Source organism: Trichosurus vulpecula, chromosome 5 (assembly GCF_011100635.1).
Source record: "Trichosurus vulpecula isolate mTriVul1 chromosome 5, mTriVul1.pri, whole genome shotgun sequence".
Classification (NCBI taxonomy): domain Eukaryota; kingdom Metazoa; phylum Chordata; class Mammalia; order Diprotodontia; family Phalangeridae; genus Trichosurus; species Trichosurus vulpecula.
The window spans coordinates 67,050,246-67,071,511 of NC_050577.1; the positions used below are offsets into that span (position 1 = coordinate 67,050,246).

The 21,266-nt window shown below is 35.5% G+C and overlaps 1 protein-coding gene across 1 annotated transcript in view; it reads left to right on the forward strand.

Annotated features, from left to right (window-relative positions):
• The window catches only part of RAB18 (RAB18, member RAS oncogene family), a 52,461-nt gene that overhangs the window by 9,794 nt on the left and 21,401 nt on the right, over positions 1-21,266 (forward strand). Inside the window, exon 3 of the mRNA XM_036759914.1 lies at positions 15,853-15,914. Within this exon, the coding sequence (XP_036615809.1) occupies positions 15,853-15,914 (62 nt within the window). The remainder of the gene's footprint in view (positions 1-15,852; positions 15,915-21,266) is intronic.

Sequence of the window (21,266 nt, forward strand, 5' to 3'; positions counted from 1 at the left end):
TTAGCTTGGCTTATGCTAGATAGACTTGATTGGAAGTTAAGCATAGAAGTTGATAGCTATACAATTTGTGCAAATTACCCAAAATATCTGACTCGACATGTAATAAGGTAGGCTTATTAATTAGGAGAAACTTGTTTTGCATTCATCATAATGTGCTTTGTTTTATTAAACTTTTGAAAATAGTAATACATAATTTGATAGCTGACACTTTATTTTTGAACACATTACCGCAGTTTTTGAGTTTAAAACTCCAACTAATTTTACTCTGAATGTTTCAGAGGGTTGACACATTTCAATCAAAAGCTAACCATCAAGTCATAAAGCATAATGAATTAGATTCTCTTCCTATCTCCACTACTTATTTCCTGTTTGTTTTCAGGAAACTTAATTGACTTACATGAATTCGGTAACCAGATTGGAAGTCACTCAACTCTATGGGCCTCGATTTCCCTATATGTAAAACGAACAGATTGAATGAGATGTTCTTTAAGGTTCCTGATAGATGGTGTAAGTGGATAGGAGTGCTAGACTTAGTGTCAAAACCATCTGAGCCAATCCTGCCTCAGACACTAAGAGCACCAAACTTACCGAGTTAAGAGAATCAAGTGAGATAATTTACATAAAGTGCTTTGCTTACATCAAAGTACTGTCTATATGTTAGCTGCTGTTATTATCAAGAACAGAGGACAACTCTGCTTCTAATTCACAGTGCATGATATAGTGTTTGTTTTTCTTTGGTCTGTACTTGGGATTTCATTGGTGTAGCACATGCTTGGCAACTTTATAGTCATGGAGTTGCCTGGCCAGTGAAAGGTTAAGTGACTTGTCCAGAGACAGGACTTGAAACCAGGTCTTTCCAACTCTAAGGCTGTAGTCTATTCACACATCACCTCACTTCTCACAAAACTCTTATTGGTGCCTAACAAAAAGTTAATTTGAAAAGTCATCACTGTAAAGTGGTGGTTAATGCTTGCTACTTACCCTTTGACAAAGATCTTTTAAGTATTATATTTTCTGCCGTAACCCTTCCAAAAAATTCTTGGACTAAAAACCAATTTAATAATTAACAGAGTTCTATGTGGGGTACAGGATGGTATAGGTATCACCTTGGAATCAGGAAAGCTTGGACTCAAGTCCTGCCTTTTACTTATTATCTCTGTGACCTCTTACAAGTCACTTAATTTCTCAGTACTCTAGGCTACTCTAAGAGTCATTTATTGGCACTTTTGAGCTCTGGCAGCTGATCTGCATCACTGTTGGGAATTTGTGTTCACACAGGGTGTTAACCACACCACTGAAATCACAGTTGTACAGAACAGGAAAAGTTTGTTGGTTAAAAAACCAACAAAAACATTATGGTTTGCATTTCATTTTCTTTTATTCAGATTCCTAATCAGTATCTTAAATGAGGTAATACTCATAAAGCACTGTGCTATATAATTGTCGGGTTGAGGTGGTTGGTCCACTTAGTAGTATCTTCATTGCATTGATGGGTGGTGGTCCTTTTTCATCTATGGGAGTGGGTATTGGAACCAGTCTTTGACAACTGGAGAAATCAGGTGCAGATATTGCAGACTTGGGGAGGACATTGGATGCTTGGATGCTTTCTATTTACATCCCAAAACACTTTCGGGGTTTGAACCAGAACTAGCATCTACTGATTTGAATTTCAATAAAATTCAGCTAGTGAGTGTGGACATTCCCAAGAAAGCTGATAAATGAAACTGGTAAGATGCTAAAAAGAAAGTCTTTCTATAGTCTTAATTTTATTCCCTACCATGTGTTAGGCAGTGTACTAGTCAATAAGAATGCAAAGCCCAAAATGCAACAGTTCCTACTTTCTGAGATCTCTCTTTATATTGGGGGTTGGAGAGGAAGGAGGTGGGAAACTACATATGTGTAGATGATTAAATACAAAATATGTACAAAGCAATTTCTGAAGAGGGCGCTCGTAAGTTGGGGAATTCGTATAGGCTTCCTACAGGGAGTAGCACTTTAACTGAGCTTTGAAGGAGTCTGGGATTTCTAAGAAGAAGAGGTGATGAGGGAGAAGTGTGTTACAGGTTTGGGGAATGAAAAGCATCAGGTGGGAGATGGAACAACCTGTACAGGAGATAGCAGGCAGACTGGTTTGTCTGGAAGGTAAAGTATCCAAAGAAAGGAAGCTTATTATGAGTCCTAGAGGCAAGAAGGAACCACCAGGAACTTCTTGAGCAATGGAGTAAGATGGTCAGACCTATGTTTTAGGAGTTTCAATTTGGTAGATTGAATGGGGAGGGGAAGAGGCTGGAGGCCAAGAGACCAATGAGGAAGCTGTTCAAATAGCTTTGTCCAGGTGAAAGGTGGTGAGGGCCTGAACCAGATAGTATCAGTTCTAGTAGGGAAAAGGGAATGGATGTGAGCTCTATTGTATAAATACAATCAACAATATTTGGCAAGTAATTGGATAGAAAGGAAGAGGGAAGACTTGATGTGCCCAGGGTTGTGAACTGGTACGTTCAACAGAAATAAGACGTGAGGAAGAGGGAAGTTTTGAGTGGGGAATGAGTAGATAATGAGTTCTGGGTTTTTTTTTTGTTGTTGTTGTCATTGTTATTATTGTTCAGTCTTTTTAATTCATGTCTGGCTCTATAGTGACCCCATTTGGGGTTTTCTTTGGGAAAGACACTGAGGTGTTTGCCCCTTCCTTCTCCAGCTCATTTTACAGATGAGAAAACTTAAGCAAACAGAGTTAAGTGACTTGCCCAGAGTCACACAGATGATAAGTGTCTGAAGGCTTTTGGACACAGTGAATTGGAGAGAACTTCTGAACTTTTGATTGAACATATCCAATGGTTTGATGAAGGACTAGAATTTTGAAAGGGGGTTGCATATACAAATCTAAGAATCCTCTTCATGATAGTGAAAAGTATGACATACTTCACAAAATAGAGTATCAACAGTGTTAATAGAAGTGCTACATTTGAACCATCACAGCTGAGTTCTGATGTTTATTAAGAAGTTAAAATGGCATTTAAGACTGTGTAAGAGTTACTGGGCCAGACCAAGTATTCATGGGCAATTATCTTAAAATTACTGAATTATGAAGAGGCTTTTAGGGAATGGAAGATTCCAGAAGGAATAAGTATGATGTTACTTCAAGAAAAAGCCACCAACATGATTTTTCTAGAAGTGTAGGTTTGACCATGTCATCTTCTCTGCTAAGTAAACTCTAGGGGTTTGCTGTTCTCTCTAGCATCAAATAAATTGCTCTGTTTTCCATTTAAAGTGCCTCACAATCTGACCATTCTTTTTGTTATGTATTTCTTCCCTTCATACTCTGTGGTCTAGCTATACTAGCCAACTTGCTCTTTGTCACTGAGGACACAATAGTCCATCTTCTACCTTCCTGCTTTTTGCACTGACTGGTCACCTGTGCCTGGAATACTCTCCTCTTACCTCAGCCTCTTGCATTGGTTTCCTTTAAAATTCAGCTCAAACCATCTACTACATGAAACCTTTCCTGATACCCTAGCTGTTAAGTGCTTTTCCTCCCTACTCCTTGCATTCATTTTGCATATATTATTTTATACTTTATACTATACCCTCTCCTTTTCTGAACTTTGCTATTATTGTAGAAGACAATACCGTTCTTTAGTCACTCAAGCTCACAGTCTCAGCCTCAGAGGTGTCCTTGTTTCCATTCACTCATCCCACATATCCAGTTTTTCTCCATTAGAATGTAAGCCCCTTGAGCGAAGGAACTGCTTTACAATTCTGTTATTTAGCATTTGGCATTTTATCTGGTGCATTGCTGCTTTATAAATCTTGTTAATTGATTGGTTTAGAAAACATGAATAACCATCTATCCGTAGGGTCATTTTTTCATCTTTATGAAATCATTGAGAATGAGTCACATGTATTGAGGGGAGTTCTTGAAGATATGAGATGAGAATAGACAGGCCTCCCAAGAAATTTGCTTTTTAAAAATTGTTATGATGTATTTTCACTTTTTCCAGTCACTTCTGGAAAAAGACCCCTTTCAACTGCCCTCCAGATTCAACCTTCCCCTGTAACAAACACCCAGTATTATGATCAGATGTGAAAAATGCATACAACATATTCTGTCTTAGTAACCTCTTTCCTGTGAGAAAGGAAATATGTTCCATCTGTTATCTGGATCATAGCTGGTTTTTTAATTACTCAGCTTTCTTTTAATGATATTTACCTTTACATGGTTATAATCATTATGTATATTCTTTCAGTTTTGCTTATTGACTGCATTGATCAATTCATACACATCCCATGTTTCTTGGAATCTCTCATTTGCCATTTCTTATTGCATAGTAATATTTGATTACATTCATGCATCATAGTCTTTTCATCCATAACCCAAATGATGGTCACTCAAGTCAGCAAAATCTTTTGATTTATTTGGACTTTTGTTTTTGTCTTTGACTTCCTTGGGACATAGTCTGAGGTTTAGGGTTGCTCATTCAAAGGTTTATGGTTTATGATTTTCTTGTCTAATTTCAAATTAATATCCAGAAAGGTTGGATAGCTTCACTTACCCCAACAGTATATTCATGTGCCTGTCTTCTCAAAGTCCCTCCAAAATTTACTGTTCTCACCTTTTTAACTGGCATGGTGTGAGATGTTTGGAACCTGCATTCTCTTTTATTGATTTGGAACACATTTTATTGCAGTCATTCTGCTTTCTCGTTTTCTAGTAACACTTGTCAGAAAGTCTTCTGCAGCAGATTTGCTCCCTATCATGCCTCCTTTCCTACTAATCGTCAGTCTCTCCCTATCTATTAGCTGCTTCCCTACTTCTTCCAAGCCTGTCCATCCATGTTTTTTGAACCTTAAGACAAAAGAAAACAAAACAAAATCTCACTTCATTCTTAAGCTATCATTTTAAGCCCTTCCTTCCCTTCATGGTTAATGTCTAAACTTAATATTTCTGTCTCTCCTCTCTCTTTCAGTCCTAAACCCTCTGCAGTCTAGCTTCCATCCTCATCATTAAATTGAAACTATTTCTTTTGAAATTATCGTTGATCTCTTAATAGTGAAATCTAATGGCCTTTTCTTAGTTCTCTTCCTTCTTGACCTTTTTGCATCCTTTGACATTGCCATTCACCTTGTTCTGTATACATTTTGCTTCCTAGTTCTTTTCCTACATCTCTTACAAATCATTGTTTTGTCCTGGTCACCTACTGACTATAAGTGGTCCCCCCAAAGCCCTCTGGGCCTCATTTCTGCTCTCTCTCTCTATATCAGGGGTTTTAAACGTATCATGAACCACTTTGGTAGTCTGATGATGCTTATGGAACTCTTTTTGGAATAATTTTTTAAATGCACAAAATAAAATACATAAGACTACAAAAGAAACCAATTATATTAAGATTAGCCTAAAGTCAGGAAGACTTATAATGTAGTAATTTTGAAGTAGTATGAGCATAAGTGATAACTGTAGTGTAATACGAAACTGTAATTTCTACTGGTGACAGAGTCAAGGTTCTACTAATACTACTCTACTTTGTTGCCAACATTTATAATTGAAGAAAATGTTAATTTTCAGTTAGTGAGAATAAAGATATATTTTTTTTTCTATCTCAAGTTAACAACCCTCCTGAAATCTATCCCCAGATTAAAAACTCTTGCTATCTTCTGTCTCACTTGCAGTTCTCTTCAGGCCTCATGAGTTTATTATCTGTGAAAATAAATCTCATCTCTATATATCCTTCTAATCATTCTCTTGAGGTCCAGTAGTATATCACAAACTACTTGGAATTTTGCACTAGATATTCCATAGACTGTGGATGGGGGCGGGGAGTGGCCCACAAACTACAGCCTGAGGGCCAAATCCTGGCCTGGGGGCTGTTTTTCTAAGTCCTACTTACAAACCATGTGTACACACACACACACACACACACACACGTGTATATATAGAATCACTGCTTAAATGATTTTAAGTGTAATATCATTCGAATGGTTCTTTTATTTAAAAACCATTTCTAACTTAAGGGTCCCACAGAAGCTGGGTTCATATAAAAACAGCTTAGCGGTGGGCTTGACCCTTGCAGGATAGACACCTCAAACTCCAAAACAGAGAGCTCATTATCTTTCTGTCTATACCCTCTCCTTTTCTGAACTTTGCTATTATTGTAGAAGACAATACCGTTCTTTAGTCACTCAAGCTCACAGTCTCAGCCTCAGAGGTGTCCTTGTCTCCATTCACTCATCCCACATATCCAGTCTTCTGTTTGGTTTTTAATGCTCCTTATAACCTGACTTCTTCCTGTCTTTACAGTCTCACTCTTTGTACTCCTCAATGCATTGTAGAATCCACTAATACTGTTTCGCCTTCTTGTTCTTTCTTTGCTGATACTTCATCTCTCAGCTCCATGCTTATTCATTGACTGTCCCCCATACTTTGAATACTTTCCTTTTTCCTTTCTATCTCATGGCCACCCTGGCTTCCTTAAAGACTCAGCTGAACTCCTCTCTTCAACAAGAGGCCATTCTGATCTTCCACTTATTCCTCCCTTCCTCACCTCTGAAATAATGCCTTTTTTCTGAGGCAGTGTCTGGCTTGTAGCAGATCTTTGTAAAACGCCTGTGGATTGACTGTTGCTTCTGTTTACATTGTTGTAATTATTATTTATTATTATTTTCCTGGTTCTGTGTATTTTTATGTCAGTCTTCCCATGCTTCTCTATGTCCATCACATTTACCTTTTCTTGTACAGTTAAGTGGTGGCACAGTGGATAGAGTGCTGGCCCTAGAGTCAGGAAGGCTCATCTTCCTGAGTTCAAATTTGGTCTGATACTTGTTACCTGTGTGGCCCTGGGCAAGTTACTTAACCCTGTTTACCTCAGTTTCCTCTTCTGTAAAATGAACTTGAGAAGGAAATGATAAACCCACTCCAGTATCTTTGTCAAGAAAACCCCAAATGGGGTTATGAAGAGTCAGAGAAGACTGAAGTGACTGAAAAACGACAATACTCCATTACATTTGGGTACCACAGTTTGTTTAGTCTTTCCCTAATTGATGGGTATCTATTTTGCTTTCAATTCCAACCACAAAAAGTGTTACTATAAATATTTGGGTGTCATATAGGACCTTTCTCCTGCCTACATAAAAGCATGCTTCCACTTCCTTGGGGAACGTCTTGTCCCTTTGTCTCTGTACTTTTCACAAGCAGCTCTGGATGGTTGTGTTCTTTTGCCACCCATTCACTGACCCTGGTTCCTGTCCCCCCTTCTACCTCTGTCTCTCTCCCCCCGACCCCTCACCCCCAGTGAATGTGCCTAGTTGGTCTTGCTTTTATTGGCCTTCATTTGAACTTTCAAAAAAATTGTTGCAGAAGTCATCCAGTGATTTTGACTATGGGATTCATATCTCTCCAGGAAGGCACACTTCACAGTTTGGGAAGTTCTTCCTTTCCTTAAGAACATTTTCCTAGAAAAGTTACTGTCTTTTGTCTTAACCATTTCTTTGTTTCTAAAAATTTTTTTTTATATCTTTTATTTTTTACACCGCCTTCATTTCAAAATATATTGTTTCCCCTGTCCCCTACTCAGCTAGCCATTCCTTAAATAAAGGTTAATAAATGAGGGAAAAGAATATTCAGCAGAACTAAGCAATACATTAATTGTCTGACAATACATGTCACATTTCCATGTTGCTAGCCCACTATCTCTGCCCAGGTAATTCATTGTCTCTCCTCTTTGGGACAGACTCAGCTGTTAATTACATAGCATTAAGTTTCATTTCCTTTGTGTTTTACATTGTTATCATATATATTTTCTTCCTAATCATAACTTCTTGTAACATTTTCTTGTATGTTATGCAATAGCTAGAATGCTTGAGAGTCTAAAGCTTCCTAGATTTAGTTTTGAAACTGTGGGAGCTATAGCATGAATCAGCTGTATTTATATATTGGATTCTAATTGTACCGTCATCTCTGCTCCATTCTTTTTTTTTTTTTTTTTTTTTTGCAAAGGGGAAAGGGCAGGCAGTTGGGATTAAGTGACTTGCCCAAAGTCACACAGCTAGTAAGTGTGTCAAGTGTCCGAGGCCGGATTTGAACTCAGGTCCTCCTGACTCCAGGGCCGGTGCTCTACTCACTTCACCACCTAGCTGCCCCCATCTCTGTTCCATTCTAATGCCAAAGCAACATGATTTTCTTTTTAGCTCTTTAGTACAATAATTTTATGTAGTATTTTTAATGATTTTAATAGTTGCTTTGGAATTTTTTTATAATAGTAACAGCTGACATTTACATAAGTTTTGCAAAACACTTTGCTCTCCACTCCAACTTTACAAAGACAAAAAGAATGTCAAGATGGGGTGTGTGTGCCTGTGTGTATATGTGTTTTCAGTGTTAGTGATCTATATTTGCTGCAGTTCTGTTCCACCATTCCTCTTCTCTTAACTTTACCTAGTCTCTGATCACAAGTTTTTGTTCTTTCTTTCCTTTTCTTCCCTCCTTCACATTCCGTGCTTCTAAGAGGAAATTTATTCATGTGTAGCCCAGTCTCTCCCTGATGTTTGTTTAATCTTCCACACTCAGATTATATGAGATACTAAGTTCCGTTCCCTTCTTCTCTTTGTGAAGTGACTTGTTGGGGCACTGGATAGAGGACTGGGCTTAGGGTCAGGAAGACTTGAGTTCAAATGTAGTTTCAGACACTTACTGTCTTATTTATTATAACTCTGTTTGGCTCACTTTCCTCAACTATAAAATGGGTATAATAATAAAATATACTTTTCAGGGTTGTCATGAAGATAAAATGAGATAATATTTGTAAAAGACTTAGCACAATGCCTGGTACATAAAATATTTATTTCCTTCCTTTCCTCTCCCTCTCTTCCCTAATGTTTTCCTTTTTCCTTTCCTTTTCTTTTTTCTCTTAAGATCATCAAAACATAATGAAACTGCTCCCATAAAGAACATTTAGGTTCTTAGGGGACACTTGTTTCCCCTCCCCGCCCCCCATTAGAATACAAAAACTTCATCATATAGTCTTTTCCTATAATTATTTACTTCCCTGTTTCTCTTTCTTCTGTGTTTGTACCTCAGGATATCTATTCACCTGTGGTTTCTTCATCAGAAACACTTGGAAGCCCTCTATTTATTAAAAGTCTGTATTTCTTCTATAAAATTATACTCAACTTTGCTAGATAAGTTATTAGTTAAAAGTCTTTATCTTTTGCCTACTGGAATATTATATTCCAACCTCCTCTGTTTGTTATAGTGGTAGTTTCCAGGGCTTTTGTGATCCTGTTTGGTTTCTTTGTATTTGAACTCTTTTTTTTTTTTTTTTCTGTTTGTTTTCTTTGACCTGGAAGCTCTGGATTTTGGTTTTGATGTTCCTCAGAACACTTTTCCTTTGGGGATTTCTTTCAGAAGGTGATGAGAGGATTCTCTCCAATTTCATTTTGCCAACCTGGTTTTAAATAGATCTGGGGAGTTTTTAATCCGTAATTTCTTGAAATGTGTCTGGGTGTTTTTGTTTTTTTTTCCAATGGTCAAAGTTTTCGAGTAGATTGATGATACTGAAATTCTGTCTTCCTTGACCTGTTTTTTTCCCCCCAGTTGATTTCAGTAGGATATATCTTAACATTTTCTGACTTTTTTTTTTCGGTATTTTGACCATGTTCTAGTATTTCTTAATGTCTCTCTTGTCCAATATAATTTTTAAGGAGATTGTTAATTGAGTAAAATTTTACACTTTCTATACCATCCTGATAATTCCTCTTTCAGTTCTTTCTTGTAGTTCTCACATTTCCTTTCTGATTCTTTCCTCTAGAGCTCTCATCTAATTTATATGATTGTTTTAAAATGTGTTTCATTTTTTTTCAGTATAGCTTATGATGTATCTGTGAATATCTTTGAGTCTTTACTTTTGGTGACAAGAATTCTTCTGGATTTGTTTCTTGAGCATCCCTGGCTCTGATATTTCTTTATCGCTGATATTTTCTTCTGTTTACTTATATTTCCAGCTTTACTTTCTGAATTTGAACTTTGTGTCAGGGTCAGACTGTGGTTCTGGGAGGAATGATGAAATCTTTGGTACTGATCTATATACTTAATATCTTGATAATGGACTGTATTCCTGGAGGACCTTGGGAGCTAACTAGTAAGTGAGCTGCACCAGGTAGTCTATGTGAACCAATCTGATGGAGTATGGAGGGGGAGATGGGTGTGTGATCTGTACCAGGTCTACGTGGAGCACTCTGATCAGAGTTCTGCCCTGACTGTTGCCGTGTCTGTCCAAGTGGCTTTTGAATCCCGGTTGCAGTCAGAAAACAACAGCTTTAAGGTCTAGGGTTCCCTAGCTTTTAGGACCCTGGCTTACATACTAGAAGACTTTGGTGCACTGCATTTCTGGGCCAAGTATTTTTGGCTGGCCCCCTTTTCCATAGTGCCTGCAGATTTCAGGCTATCCCCTTTTGTGGACCTTAAGTGGCATAGTATAATATAGTTAATGCAGTTTTTCCTTGGAGTTTTGAAGAAAAAAATCATTCCTAGATATTTTGCTTTTTAAAAAAAATGCTTGCTGTAATATCTGTGAGAGCTAAAATTTTTTGCTTCTCACCTGGCCATTTGCATTTCCAAATATACCTCTTTATCCAAAGAACTATCTGTTAGCGCAAAATTAAGCAGTTCAGCAAAACTGTTAATCACATTGTTTATATCCTATCATATATGCAATATTCTGCTCTCGAAGCCTCCTATCTTTGCAGTGGAAGGAAGAAGGTGCATTTTCTTAACTCTTCTCTAGAGTTCAGCTTGGTTATTATAATTATACAGTGTTCAGGTGTGCATTGTTTTTTCATTTTTTTAAACAGTTAATAGCATTTATATAGTGCTTTACATATGTTTCCTCATTTGATCATCACAGCAGCCCTGAAAGGTAGATCTCTTATTGTCTCTATTTTAGAAGTAGGGTTATCAAGACAGAGGGTTTAAGTGACTTGCCCAGTGCCACACGTAGTAAGTTTCTGAGATGCAATTTGAACTCAGGTCTTTCTGACTCTGTCTGCAGTTTAATCCACTGCATCATTTAGCTACCTCATAAGACTTCTCATACTTCTTTGAATTCTTTATGTTCATCACTTCTTATGATAAAGTAACATTTTATGTACATCTGCCTCATTCGATGGTCATCTCCTTTTTTCCAGTTCTTTGACACTGCAAAAATGCCTTTGTGAGTGGTTTGGTTTATATGGCATCTTTTTGTCTTTGTCTTTCTTAAGTATATATGCCTAGTCAAAGAATCTCTGAATCAGAGAGTTTTGCTTTTTTTTAAAACTAAATTCTAAGTTGCTTTCCAGATTGGTTGGACCATTTTAGTTCGAACAACAGTGTATTCATTTGCCTTTCTTCCCTCCATCTTTTTTTTTGTTGTTGTTGTCATTTTTACCTGAGTATAAGTAGGAAGCTCAGTGGTTTTTAAAAATAACTATTTTCATATTTTTCAATAGCTTATTTATTGGGAAATGTCTCTTGATCTTACATAATTGTGCTAATTTCTTATATATCTTAGATATCAGAGAGATGTGAGGTAAATACTCCCTCTGCCCCCTTCCCTCCCTTATCTTTATTGTACTGTTTTTTTTTTTTGTGGAAAAAGTTTTCTGTTTCATGTAACTGAAATTAATCTGTTTATATTTCATAGTCTATCTTTTGGTTATTAAATTAATTTGGAAGATAATTAGTTTCAGTTTGGTACTGCCTATCATTTTGTTTCTGATAGTAATTAGGAATGAGAGGTCATTTACATAGGAATTTGTACTGGTTGCTAATTATCTTTTGACTTAATACTGGTTCTTTATTATTAGTATCGGATTTTTGGAGACTATAAAAAAATCGAGGCTTTGTTCTACTCTTTAAAAAGCCACAGATTTAGTGGCATCTTTCCAGAAGCTGTGAGTCAAAAAGTTTTCTTAATTTTGTACTGTGTTTGATAACTGTATTTCTACATAGAGTAGTCCCGTTTTGAGAAAGCTGTCTATTTGAAACTCTTATTTCCGGAGAGTGATTATTTGTCGAAGCTTCATTTAATATATTTAGTTCCACAGCCTGCGATTTCATTTGTGTAGGTATTTCCCTCCACAGATACAGATGCAAGTTACTTCACAGCTTGGTTAAAAGATCCTCAGGAGTAATTGTAGCTGAAAAATTCATTACCTTTCAGTCAATCTGGTGATGAATCTCTTTTTCTCTTATGCTTCTGAGATAGGAGATACGAAGTCTGTCACTGTATTCAAGACCTTTCTAGATTTTTCAGAGCTTGAGGGTTTTTTTGGCATAGTGAATTTGGGAGCACCACCTTTCGACACTGAGGCATCCAAATATGGTTTGGTGGAGGAGCATTTATGATAATTTTTTTTCTTAAATGCTAGAAAAAATTTAGGAGTGGTGAAATGTTAGGAAGGTATACAGATATTCTTCCATACAGGTGATAGTTATAGTTTAAGTAAATGAGGCTACTTATCCAAAATCTCTTTTATTCTCTACTTTCTATGGTTCTTTTCGATACCCATGGAACTAGTAATTTTAATCTCCTGCTAAAAAGCACCTTACATCTCATGAAATGAGGTTATCAAGAACAGAAATTTTGAGAGAGTTGGGAGGGGCTGGGAAATGTAGATGACATAAAAATAAAATGTATCACAGTTGTATATCTGTTTTCTTCATCTCTACAGTTTACTTGTCCCATTCATCAACTTGTTATATTGTCTTTTATTTTTCTTTGTTTCTTCAGATCCTTTTTATTTTTAGATGGTTTTTTAATGCCCTGTTTAGACACTCTTTTTTCCTTAGTAAATCTGCCATTACATCTGTAGCACATATAATTGTTGGCTGCCTTGAGCAGACATATCTCTGTGTACAACCTACTTTTCAGGTCACTTGACTTGATATCCATACTTTTATTTCAAGTAGAATTAAGTCTTTTCAAGTGGAATTAGAGTTTTTTGTAACTCTTAAGTCATGGTTAGCTAATGTTAGAGGCTGTTTAATTCTGCCCTTACCTACTGTCTTGCCAGGGGGAGTTTGTAATTAACAAGATGTCAACTACTTCCACTGTGTGGCCTTTTTTGCTTTGAGAGAGAGGTTCCTCTATAAGACACCCAATCTTCACAGTAATAAGCAGTTCCCTTAAAGTATTTTTTAGAATTAGTGTTTGTAGCATATGAATATATGTGTGTTTGGTTTTGTAATTTTAAGTTTGAATTTGTGAAAGATTCAACATGCATAGCAATCAATAGTGGTGAGTGCATTTTCTGACTTGACAATACTCAGAAATAAGCATAAAGTTAAATATTTTAATTTGTTCAGGAAAACATTAAGTTGACAATGTTTTGATTTGATATAGTTTAAGCTATTAATTTTTTCAGTTATTACCTTTTTAGTATCTTTAGAATTATAATTACATATTTCATTTATTATTTTTTTTCTGTTAACTTGCTGAAGGTTACTTAATAATAGAAACAAATTGAAATCTTATGGACACCTAGGGGAATCAGTGATTTACCTCAGTGATTCTCTAAGTAGTAACCTCTAAGCCATTGTATACTTGGTCCTTCTAGTCAAGTAACTTTTACCACCAAAACTTAAAAAAAAAAAGGCAAAACAAGTCATTCTTTAGTGTGTGGAGGAAAGCTTGGCTTGATTTTGACAATACCTAATTTGTATGCAAAACCTCCCCCTGATCATCCTGAACCTCTAACAGTTTTATTTATTTCCGTACTAGTGACAGGTGCTCTGTAAGCATACATTTTTCTTAGCTGAGGTTGTTCTAAATGGATTGTGACAAACTAATAAGATCTTTTGAAAGTTTTCTTTCCAAGCTTTGTGTGCTAATGTTTTCCCTCTGGTCACTGGGGAAAGCTACACACATTTTTGATATTCATGAAAGAGGTTTGGGCACTTACCATTCATTTGAGCCAGATGGCATATTTAAGCCTCTTTTCCTGGAAAGGGAGAGATTGTTGAGCAGCTGTAGCAAAACCTTATGTGACTGCTTATGAAGAGCTTGCCCCCTTTTGTGTAAAGTAGCTCTGAGAAAAGCTTTTCATAAAATTTTGTGATCCTGATAGGCTCTAAGATTCTTAAGAATTTGAACATGAAACTATTAACTCTTCTCTCCTTCATTCATATCTAGTAATTTCAAATTGTATGTCAAGTGACTTTCTAATAAGAAAAGGTTTCTGTAATGAGGTTCTGTCAAGTTTCGTGTTGTGCTCAAAAATAAAGAGTGTCGGGTAAAAGAGAAGCTGACATTAAAAAGTGAGCATTTAACAGTTAAATATGAATTTTAATGTCACATCAGTTGCAGGTCAGGGCTTAGTTGACTGTTGGTGGGAATGAGAAGCAGTCTGGGACTGGAATATCAGTTTTTTAAAGGTTCTCTGATCTAAAGAATAGCTCTCAGACTTCTCCCTATCATGTTAGGGATATCCATTATATTGGACTCTTTGTCTTTGGTAGTACAGGATGAGATGGGGGCAGAGGGTAGGGCAAAGGCAGATATCAAATTAAAGGGGAATTTTAAAAAACAGACACATGGTTGAGGCTTAAGTTAGTAATTTTTTGACTTCTCATTCTTCATGATACCAAGAAACCACAATCTCTTGTACTTTAGTGACTACTGTTTAAAGTGTTACATGTCTACAAAAATCAAATAACAGCATCTTGAATATATCACAGAATCATAGATTTAGAACTAGAAGGAACTTTTAGAGGCTGTCTTTTTTAGCCCTTTTAACAAATGAGGAAACCAAGGCTCACAGAAGGCAAGTGATGGTGCCTGAGATCATTCAGGTGGGAAGTGTTAGTGGTGCTGCTGGATTCCAGCCCTGCTTGTCTAATTTTGGTATTGTGTTGGCAAAGACGAATAACACTAATATTTCTGTATGCAAAGTAGAACAGAAAAGAATTGTATATTCAGCTGTGGATATATATTATATAGTTTACATTTTTAAAAAGTATATAATAAATTCATTCCAAACTTGTCCTTTGTGTCTCATTTAACTCTGACCTTGTTTTCTTTTGTGCATTTTTTTACTTCAACTTTTCTTTTTTCCTCCAGATTTTATATTTTTATTCTTAATTTAAGGAGCATCAATAAAAAGGACATTTCCATATATTCTGTAGAATTGAAAAAAGGATTATACACAAAATCATGAGTGTCCTTTTTAAAAAAGCTTGCTCTAAAAGAAAAGTGTAATACATTCAACATGTTTCAAAGTTGTCCAGCTCATCTGTGTTCCCTTCTGAATTTTTATTCTCTTCTGTCTATTTAAAAAAAAATGCTCAATGGCCATCTCTCTCCCTCCTCCTTCCTCCCCACCCCCTTTTGGTCATCTTTATCAGTAGTTCTCCCTATCCCCAATAAAAGGAGGAAATGTGGTCCTTGTAAGAGGTTTACTTAAGCAAACAAGTTCACACATTTACCATATCCAGAAATGTATGTCTCATTCTGCACCTTGCATCCATAACTTTTCTGCAAGCTTCTAGAGTGCTTCATCAAGATCATGAGAGGACACTGCATTGATTAGTGGTCTGAAGTCTTTCAGACTCTTTTGCCCTTTTACCGTGTTGTTATTGTGTAAATTGTTTTCCTGGTTCTGCTTACTTTTCTCTGCATCAGGCCAACGTCCTATGCTCCATTTGCTCCACATCTAGAATTCTTTCCACTACACCATGCTTTCTTTCTTATCTCCAAGCTATTTTTTATATTTGGGGGCATACGACTTTTAAAAAATTCTGTTTTGGGAGTTTCATATATATTTTTCTGTAGTTGACTTTAAAATTGATGGGCTACTGTAGACTTAACTAAATGTTATCTTTTCCAGGTGTTGACTTCAAGGTGAAGACTATATCAGTTGATGGAAATAAAGCTAAGCTTGCAATATGGGTAAGTTTTGTGCATGCTAAATAAAATCTTGTCCATAAAGCATAAATGTTTGGGAATCTAATAAAGATATATACAGTATTCTAAAAGGTAGATTTTGAATAGGTCTCAGATATTGTGGTAATTTGTTACCAGTTTTAAAAATGTAATAAATGCTTGATCTCGAAGTTATTAGGGCCTTTGGGGAAGGATAGACTTAGAAATGCAAAAGAAGTCAAATATTTTCAACTTGAGTGTCTCAGATATTAAAATGCCATTCAGTATGAATTAATACTGAAGGCACTTGGTAGGAAGAAATGTAGTGCCCCAGTGGATCTCAGATTGGAATTTATTTTAACATTCTATTTGTAAAGTTTGGTGATTTGCCAAATGCCTTTCTTATTGACATGACATTCTTCCTTGATTTAGTTTTTTTCTCTTTTATCATATAGATTGTCACTTACTATGATCCTAATTAGAATCCGTTATGTTACTGTCATAGCAAGAGGACCTAATAATATACCTGCCTGGTTAAAAAAAACAAGCTGCTCTAGGGTGCTGGAACAAGTCTTGTGTGGATGCTCTTAAGTGGTACCGGAAAAGAAGCACATGAATCATTTTTGATCTGGAAGATAGATTGAAGGCTGGTTATTTCCATGGGTACTTTGGGGATTCCAGTGTATTTCTAAGTAGTCCCAGAGAATAAAGAACCTCAGTTTTTCATGGAATCATGAAAAGTGTTTGTTAGGGAACTAACCTAGCTTCATGGGTGTCCTCCAATGGAAGATAATTAGAACTGCTGAGATTCACTCTGGTAATACAGAATAGCCATATTGTGATAATTCTTAGTCCTTATAAATTGGTTCTTCCTGAGATGGCTTCTTTCCCAGAGCCTTTATTTTAATTGTTAATCACCACCCCCAATATATCTGCTGGTTTTTGGAAGACTTGAACTTCCCAGGAGTGAGGGTAATACCTGGATGAATATCTTTCTTTCCCTTACCCACCCTCTTAAACCACCACCACCCCCTTCCACTTATTTATCCTTATCCTTGGAATTGGTTATATTTGCCAGACAACTTTAAACATTTTCCCTTCTGAACTCCCATATTTCAGGAACTTCTTTTTTAAAAAATCAAAACAGACTGAAAAAGATGAAAAAGCATCTTGATTCCTTCTTTGCAGAGAAGAGCTATGAGTGTAAAACATTTCAACTTTTTCATTGTGTTGATTTGTTTTACACAACTGGTGTTTTTTATTTTTAAACTTTTTTTAAATTATAAGGTATGCACCCTGTGAGAAAGGAGAAGAGAGGGATTTAGTGGGGAATGTAGATTCTGTGAAAACCAAAGATAGTAATAAAATTTTATTTTAAAAATTTCATTTAACAAGCAGCAACTAGTAGGTCTTTGATTCCATTATCTCTTTGGGATATTACATTCTAAACTTAGTTTGAATACTTTAATGTATATTATGTGACTGCATTTGGAGTTAAATGAGACAGATTCATATCCCAGACTTATGCTATGTATACATTTTGTGATTTTGGTCAAGTCACTCGGTTTCTTTGAATCTCAGTTTTTTTGTCTATAAAATGAGGTTGGACAACATGACTTTTTAAGGACCTTTGTCTTATCTTATCCTGAGATCTTTTTACTTAAAATTTATTAAATTCAAATACAAGAAGAAGATTCTAAGTAAAAGAATTGTCAGATAACACTGGGATAACTCAGCTTAATTACATAGCAAGTTTCAGAAAATTCGAGAGTAAAAAGATCTATTTTACAATTGACTTAAAAGATGTAGAGGATACAGGATCTCATTGTGCTTATCGTTTTTTGACTCTTTTAATGCATAAAACTTTTTAAAAATCCAGTGGTTACACCTTTAAAGGTCATTTCATTTTATACAATTGACTACAAGTGTTAGAACATATAAGATCCCAGTGTGTTTATGTTTTACCTTAAAACAAATTTGATTTGATAGAGCTAGGCATTACGTCTAACAAAGTGTCTGCTTGTACATGTCCAACTTTTTGATACTGCAGGATGTAGAACATCTTCAGTGTTTTTCAGAGGTGATCAATATTTTGATTTTATAATTGATATTTTGATGTTATAATCGTCAATGCTATGTCCAATACCAGGGCTGCAGTGAAGTCATGTAAGGCAATCTGGGCAAGAACTGCCAGAAACACCTCAGATTCATTACATGTTTTGATTTTGAATTAATTGTGTGTTGAGAAGCCTTTTTCTGTTGCCAAATTTTTCCTGACCCCCACATTCAGTTACATTGACCTCATATGTGGTTGCAAGCCACAGTTTAAGAAGTGCTAGTCTAGATAACTTCTAAGGTCCCTTACAGCTCTACATAGATGATCCTCTTTGATCCCTGTCTCAATAGCTGTGACAAATACTTTTTAAAATTACCTCACTCGGTATTTAAGCATTTATATACTCCATAGACCCAGTTTTACATGAAATGTTAATAACTGCCATTTTCTTAAAACTTACTATTTTAATATAGTCTTTTTAAAAAATTTATTGGGAAAGTGGATATTTTCTTTTATGTGTGTGTTTTAGGAGACTTATATATTTTTCTTTTGTAAATAGTATTTTATTTTTCCAATTACATGTGAAGACAGTTATCAACATTTTTTGTAAGATTTTGAGTTCCCAGTTTTTCTTCCTCTACTCCCACTCCTTAAGACAGCGAACAGTCTGATTTAGCTTATATACATGCAATCATGTTAAATATATTTCCACATTAATCATGTTGTGAAAGAAGAATCAGAACAAAAGGGAAAAAAACCAAAAAGCAAAAAAAAAGTGAAAATAGTATGCTTTGATCTGCTTTCAGACTCTGTAGTTCTTTCTCTGGATGTGGTTAGCATTTTCCATCATGAGTCTTTTGGAATTGTTTTGGATTGTATTGCTGAGAAGAGCTAAGTCATTCCTAGTTCTTCATCTAATAGTATTGCTGTTGCAGTGTACAGTGTTCTTCTGGCTCTGTTCATTTCACTCAGCATCAGTTCATGGAAGTCTTTCCAGGTTTTTCTGAAATCCACCTGCTTAACATTTCTTATAGCACAGTAGTATTCCATTACATTCATATGCCACAACTTGTTCAGTCACCTCAATTTCCAGTTCTTTGCCACCACAAAAAGACCTGACAAATATTTTTGTACATGTGGGTCCTTTTCCTTTTCTTATGATCTCTTTGGGATACAGACCTAGTAGTGGTATTTCTGCATCAGTGGGTATGCACAATTTTGTAGCCCTTTGGGCATAGTTCCAAATTGCTCTACAGAATGGTTGGATCAGTTCACAACTCCACCAACAATGCATTAGTGTCCCAGTTTTCCCACATCTCAAACATTTATCATTTTCCTTTTTTGTCATATTAGCCAGTCTGATAAGTGTGATGTGGTACCTCAGAGTTGTTTTGATTTGCATTTTTCTAATCAGTAGTTATTTAGAGCATTTTTCATATGACTATAGATAGCTTTGAGTTCTTATCTGAAAACTGCCTGTTCATATCCATTTATCAGTTTAGGAATGACTTGTGTTCTTATAAATTTGACTCAGTTCTTTATGTATTTGAGGAGTGAGACATTTTTCAGACACTGGCTGTAAAAATTATTTCCCCAGTTTTCTACTTTTTTCTAATCTTGATTGCATTGTTTTTGTTTGTGCAAACCCTTTTTAATTTAATTTAATCAAAAATATCCATTTTGTATTTCATAATGTTCTTTATCTCTTGTTTGATCATAAATTCTTCCCTTTTTCACAGATCTGACAGGGAAACTATTCCTTGTGCTCCTAGTTTGCTTATAGTATCAGCCTTTTTATCTAATTCATGTACCCATTTTGACCTTATCTTTGTATACGGTGTGAGGTGTTGGTCTATGTCTAGTTTTCTGCTATACTATTTTCTAGTTTTCCCAGCAGTTTTTGTCAAATAGTGAGTTCTTATTCCAGAAGCTGGAGTTTTTGTATTTATCAAACAGTAGATTACTATAGTCATTTACTACTGTGTCTTGTGTACCTAATCTATTCCACTGATCCACCACTCTCATTTCTTAGCCAGTACCAAATAGTTTTGATGATTGCTGCTTTATAAAATAGTTTTAGATCTGGTGTGGGTAGGCCACCTTCCTTTGCATTTTTTTTCATTAATTCCCTTGATATTCTTTGACTGTTTTGTTCTTCCAGATGAATTTGTTGTTATTTTGTGTAGCTCTGTAAAATAATTTTTTGGTAGTTTGATTGCCATGGCACTGAATAAATAAATTAATTTAGGTAGAATTGTCATTTTTATAATATTAGCTCGATATACCCATGAGAAATTGATGTTTTTCCAATTGTTTAGACTTGATTTTATTTGTGTGAAAAGTGTTTTGTAATTGTGTTCATATAATTTCTGGGTTGTCTTGGCAGGTAGACTCCCAAATATTTTATATTGTCTACAGTTATTTTAAGTGGAATTTTTCTTTCTATCTCTTGCTGCTGGGCTTTGTTGGTGATACATAGAAATGCTGATGATTTATGTGGGTTTATTTTATATCTTGCAACTTGCTGAAGTTGTTAATTCAAATAGTGTTTTAGTTTATTCTCTAGGTATATCATCATATCCTCCGCAGAGAGTGATAGTTTTGTTTCCTCATTGCCTAATTCCTTCAATTTTTTTTTCTTATTGCTAAAGCTAACATTTCTAGTACAATCTTGAATAATAGAGGTGATAATAGGTGTCTTTGCTTCACCCCTGATCTTATTGAGAAGGCTTCTAACTTATCCTTATTACAAATAATGCTTGCTGGTTGTTTTAGATAGATACTAGTTATTATTTTAAGGAAAGCTCCATTTATTCCTATGCTCTTTAGTGTTTTTTTAATAGGGCTGGGTGCTGTATTTTCTCAAAAGCTTTTTCTGCATCTATTGAGATAATCATATGATTTCTTTTGCTTTTGTTATTGATATGATCAGTTATGCTGATAGTTTTCCTAATATTGAAGCAGCCCTGCATTCCTGATATAAATCCTACCTGGTCAAAATATATTAAATACTTGATGATAAATTGCTGTAATCTCTTTACTAATATTTTATTTAAAAATTTTTGCATCAGTATTCATTAGGGAAATTGGTCTGTAATTCTCTTTCTCTGTTTTTCTATTTCCTGCTTTAGGTATCAGCACCATATTTGTGTCATAAAAAGAGTTCAATAGGACTCTTCCTTAGCCTATTTTTCCACAGAGTTTGTATAGTATTGGAATTAGTTGTTCTTTAAGTGTTTGGTAGAATTCACTTGTAAATCCATTTGGCCCTGGAGGTTTTTTTCTTAGAGAGTTCACTGATGGCTTGTTCAATTTCTTTTTCT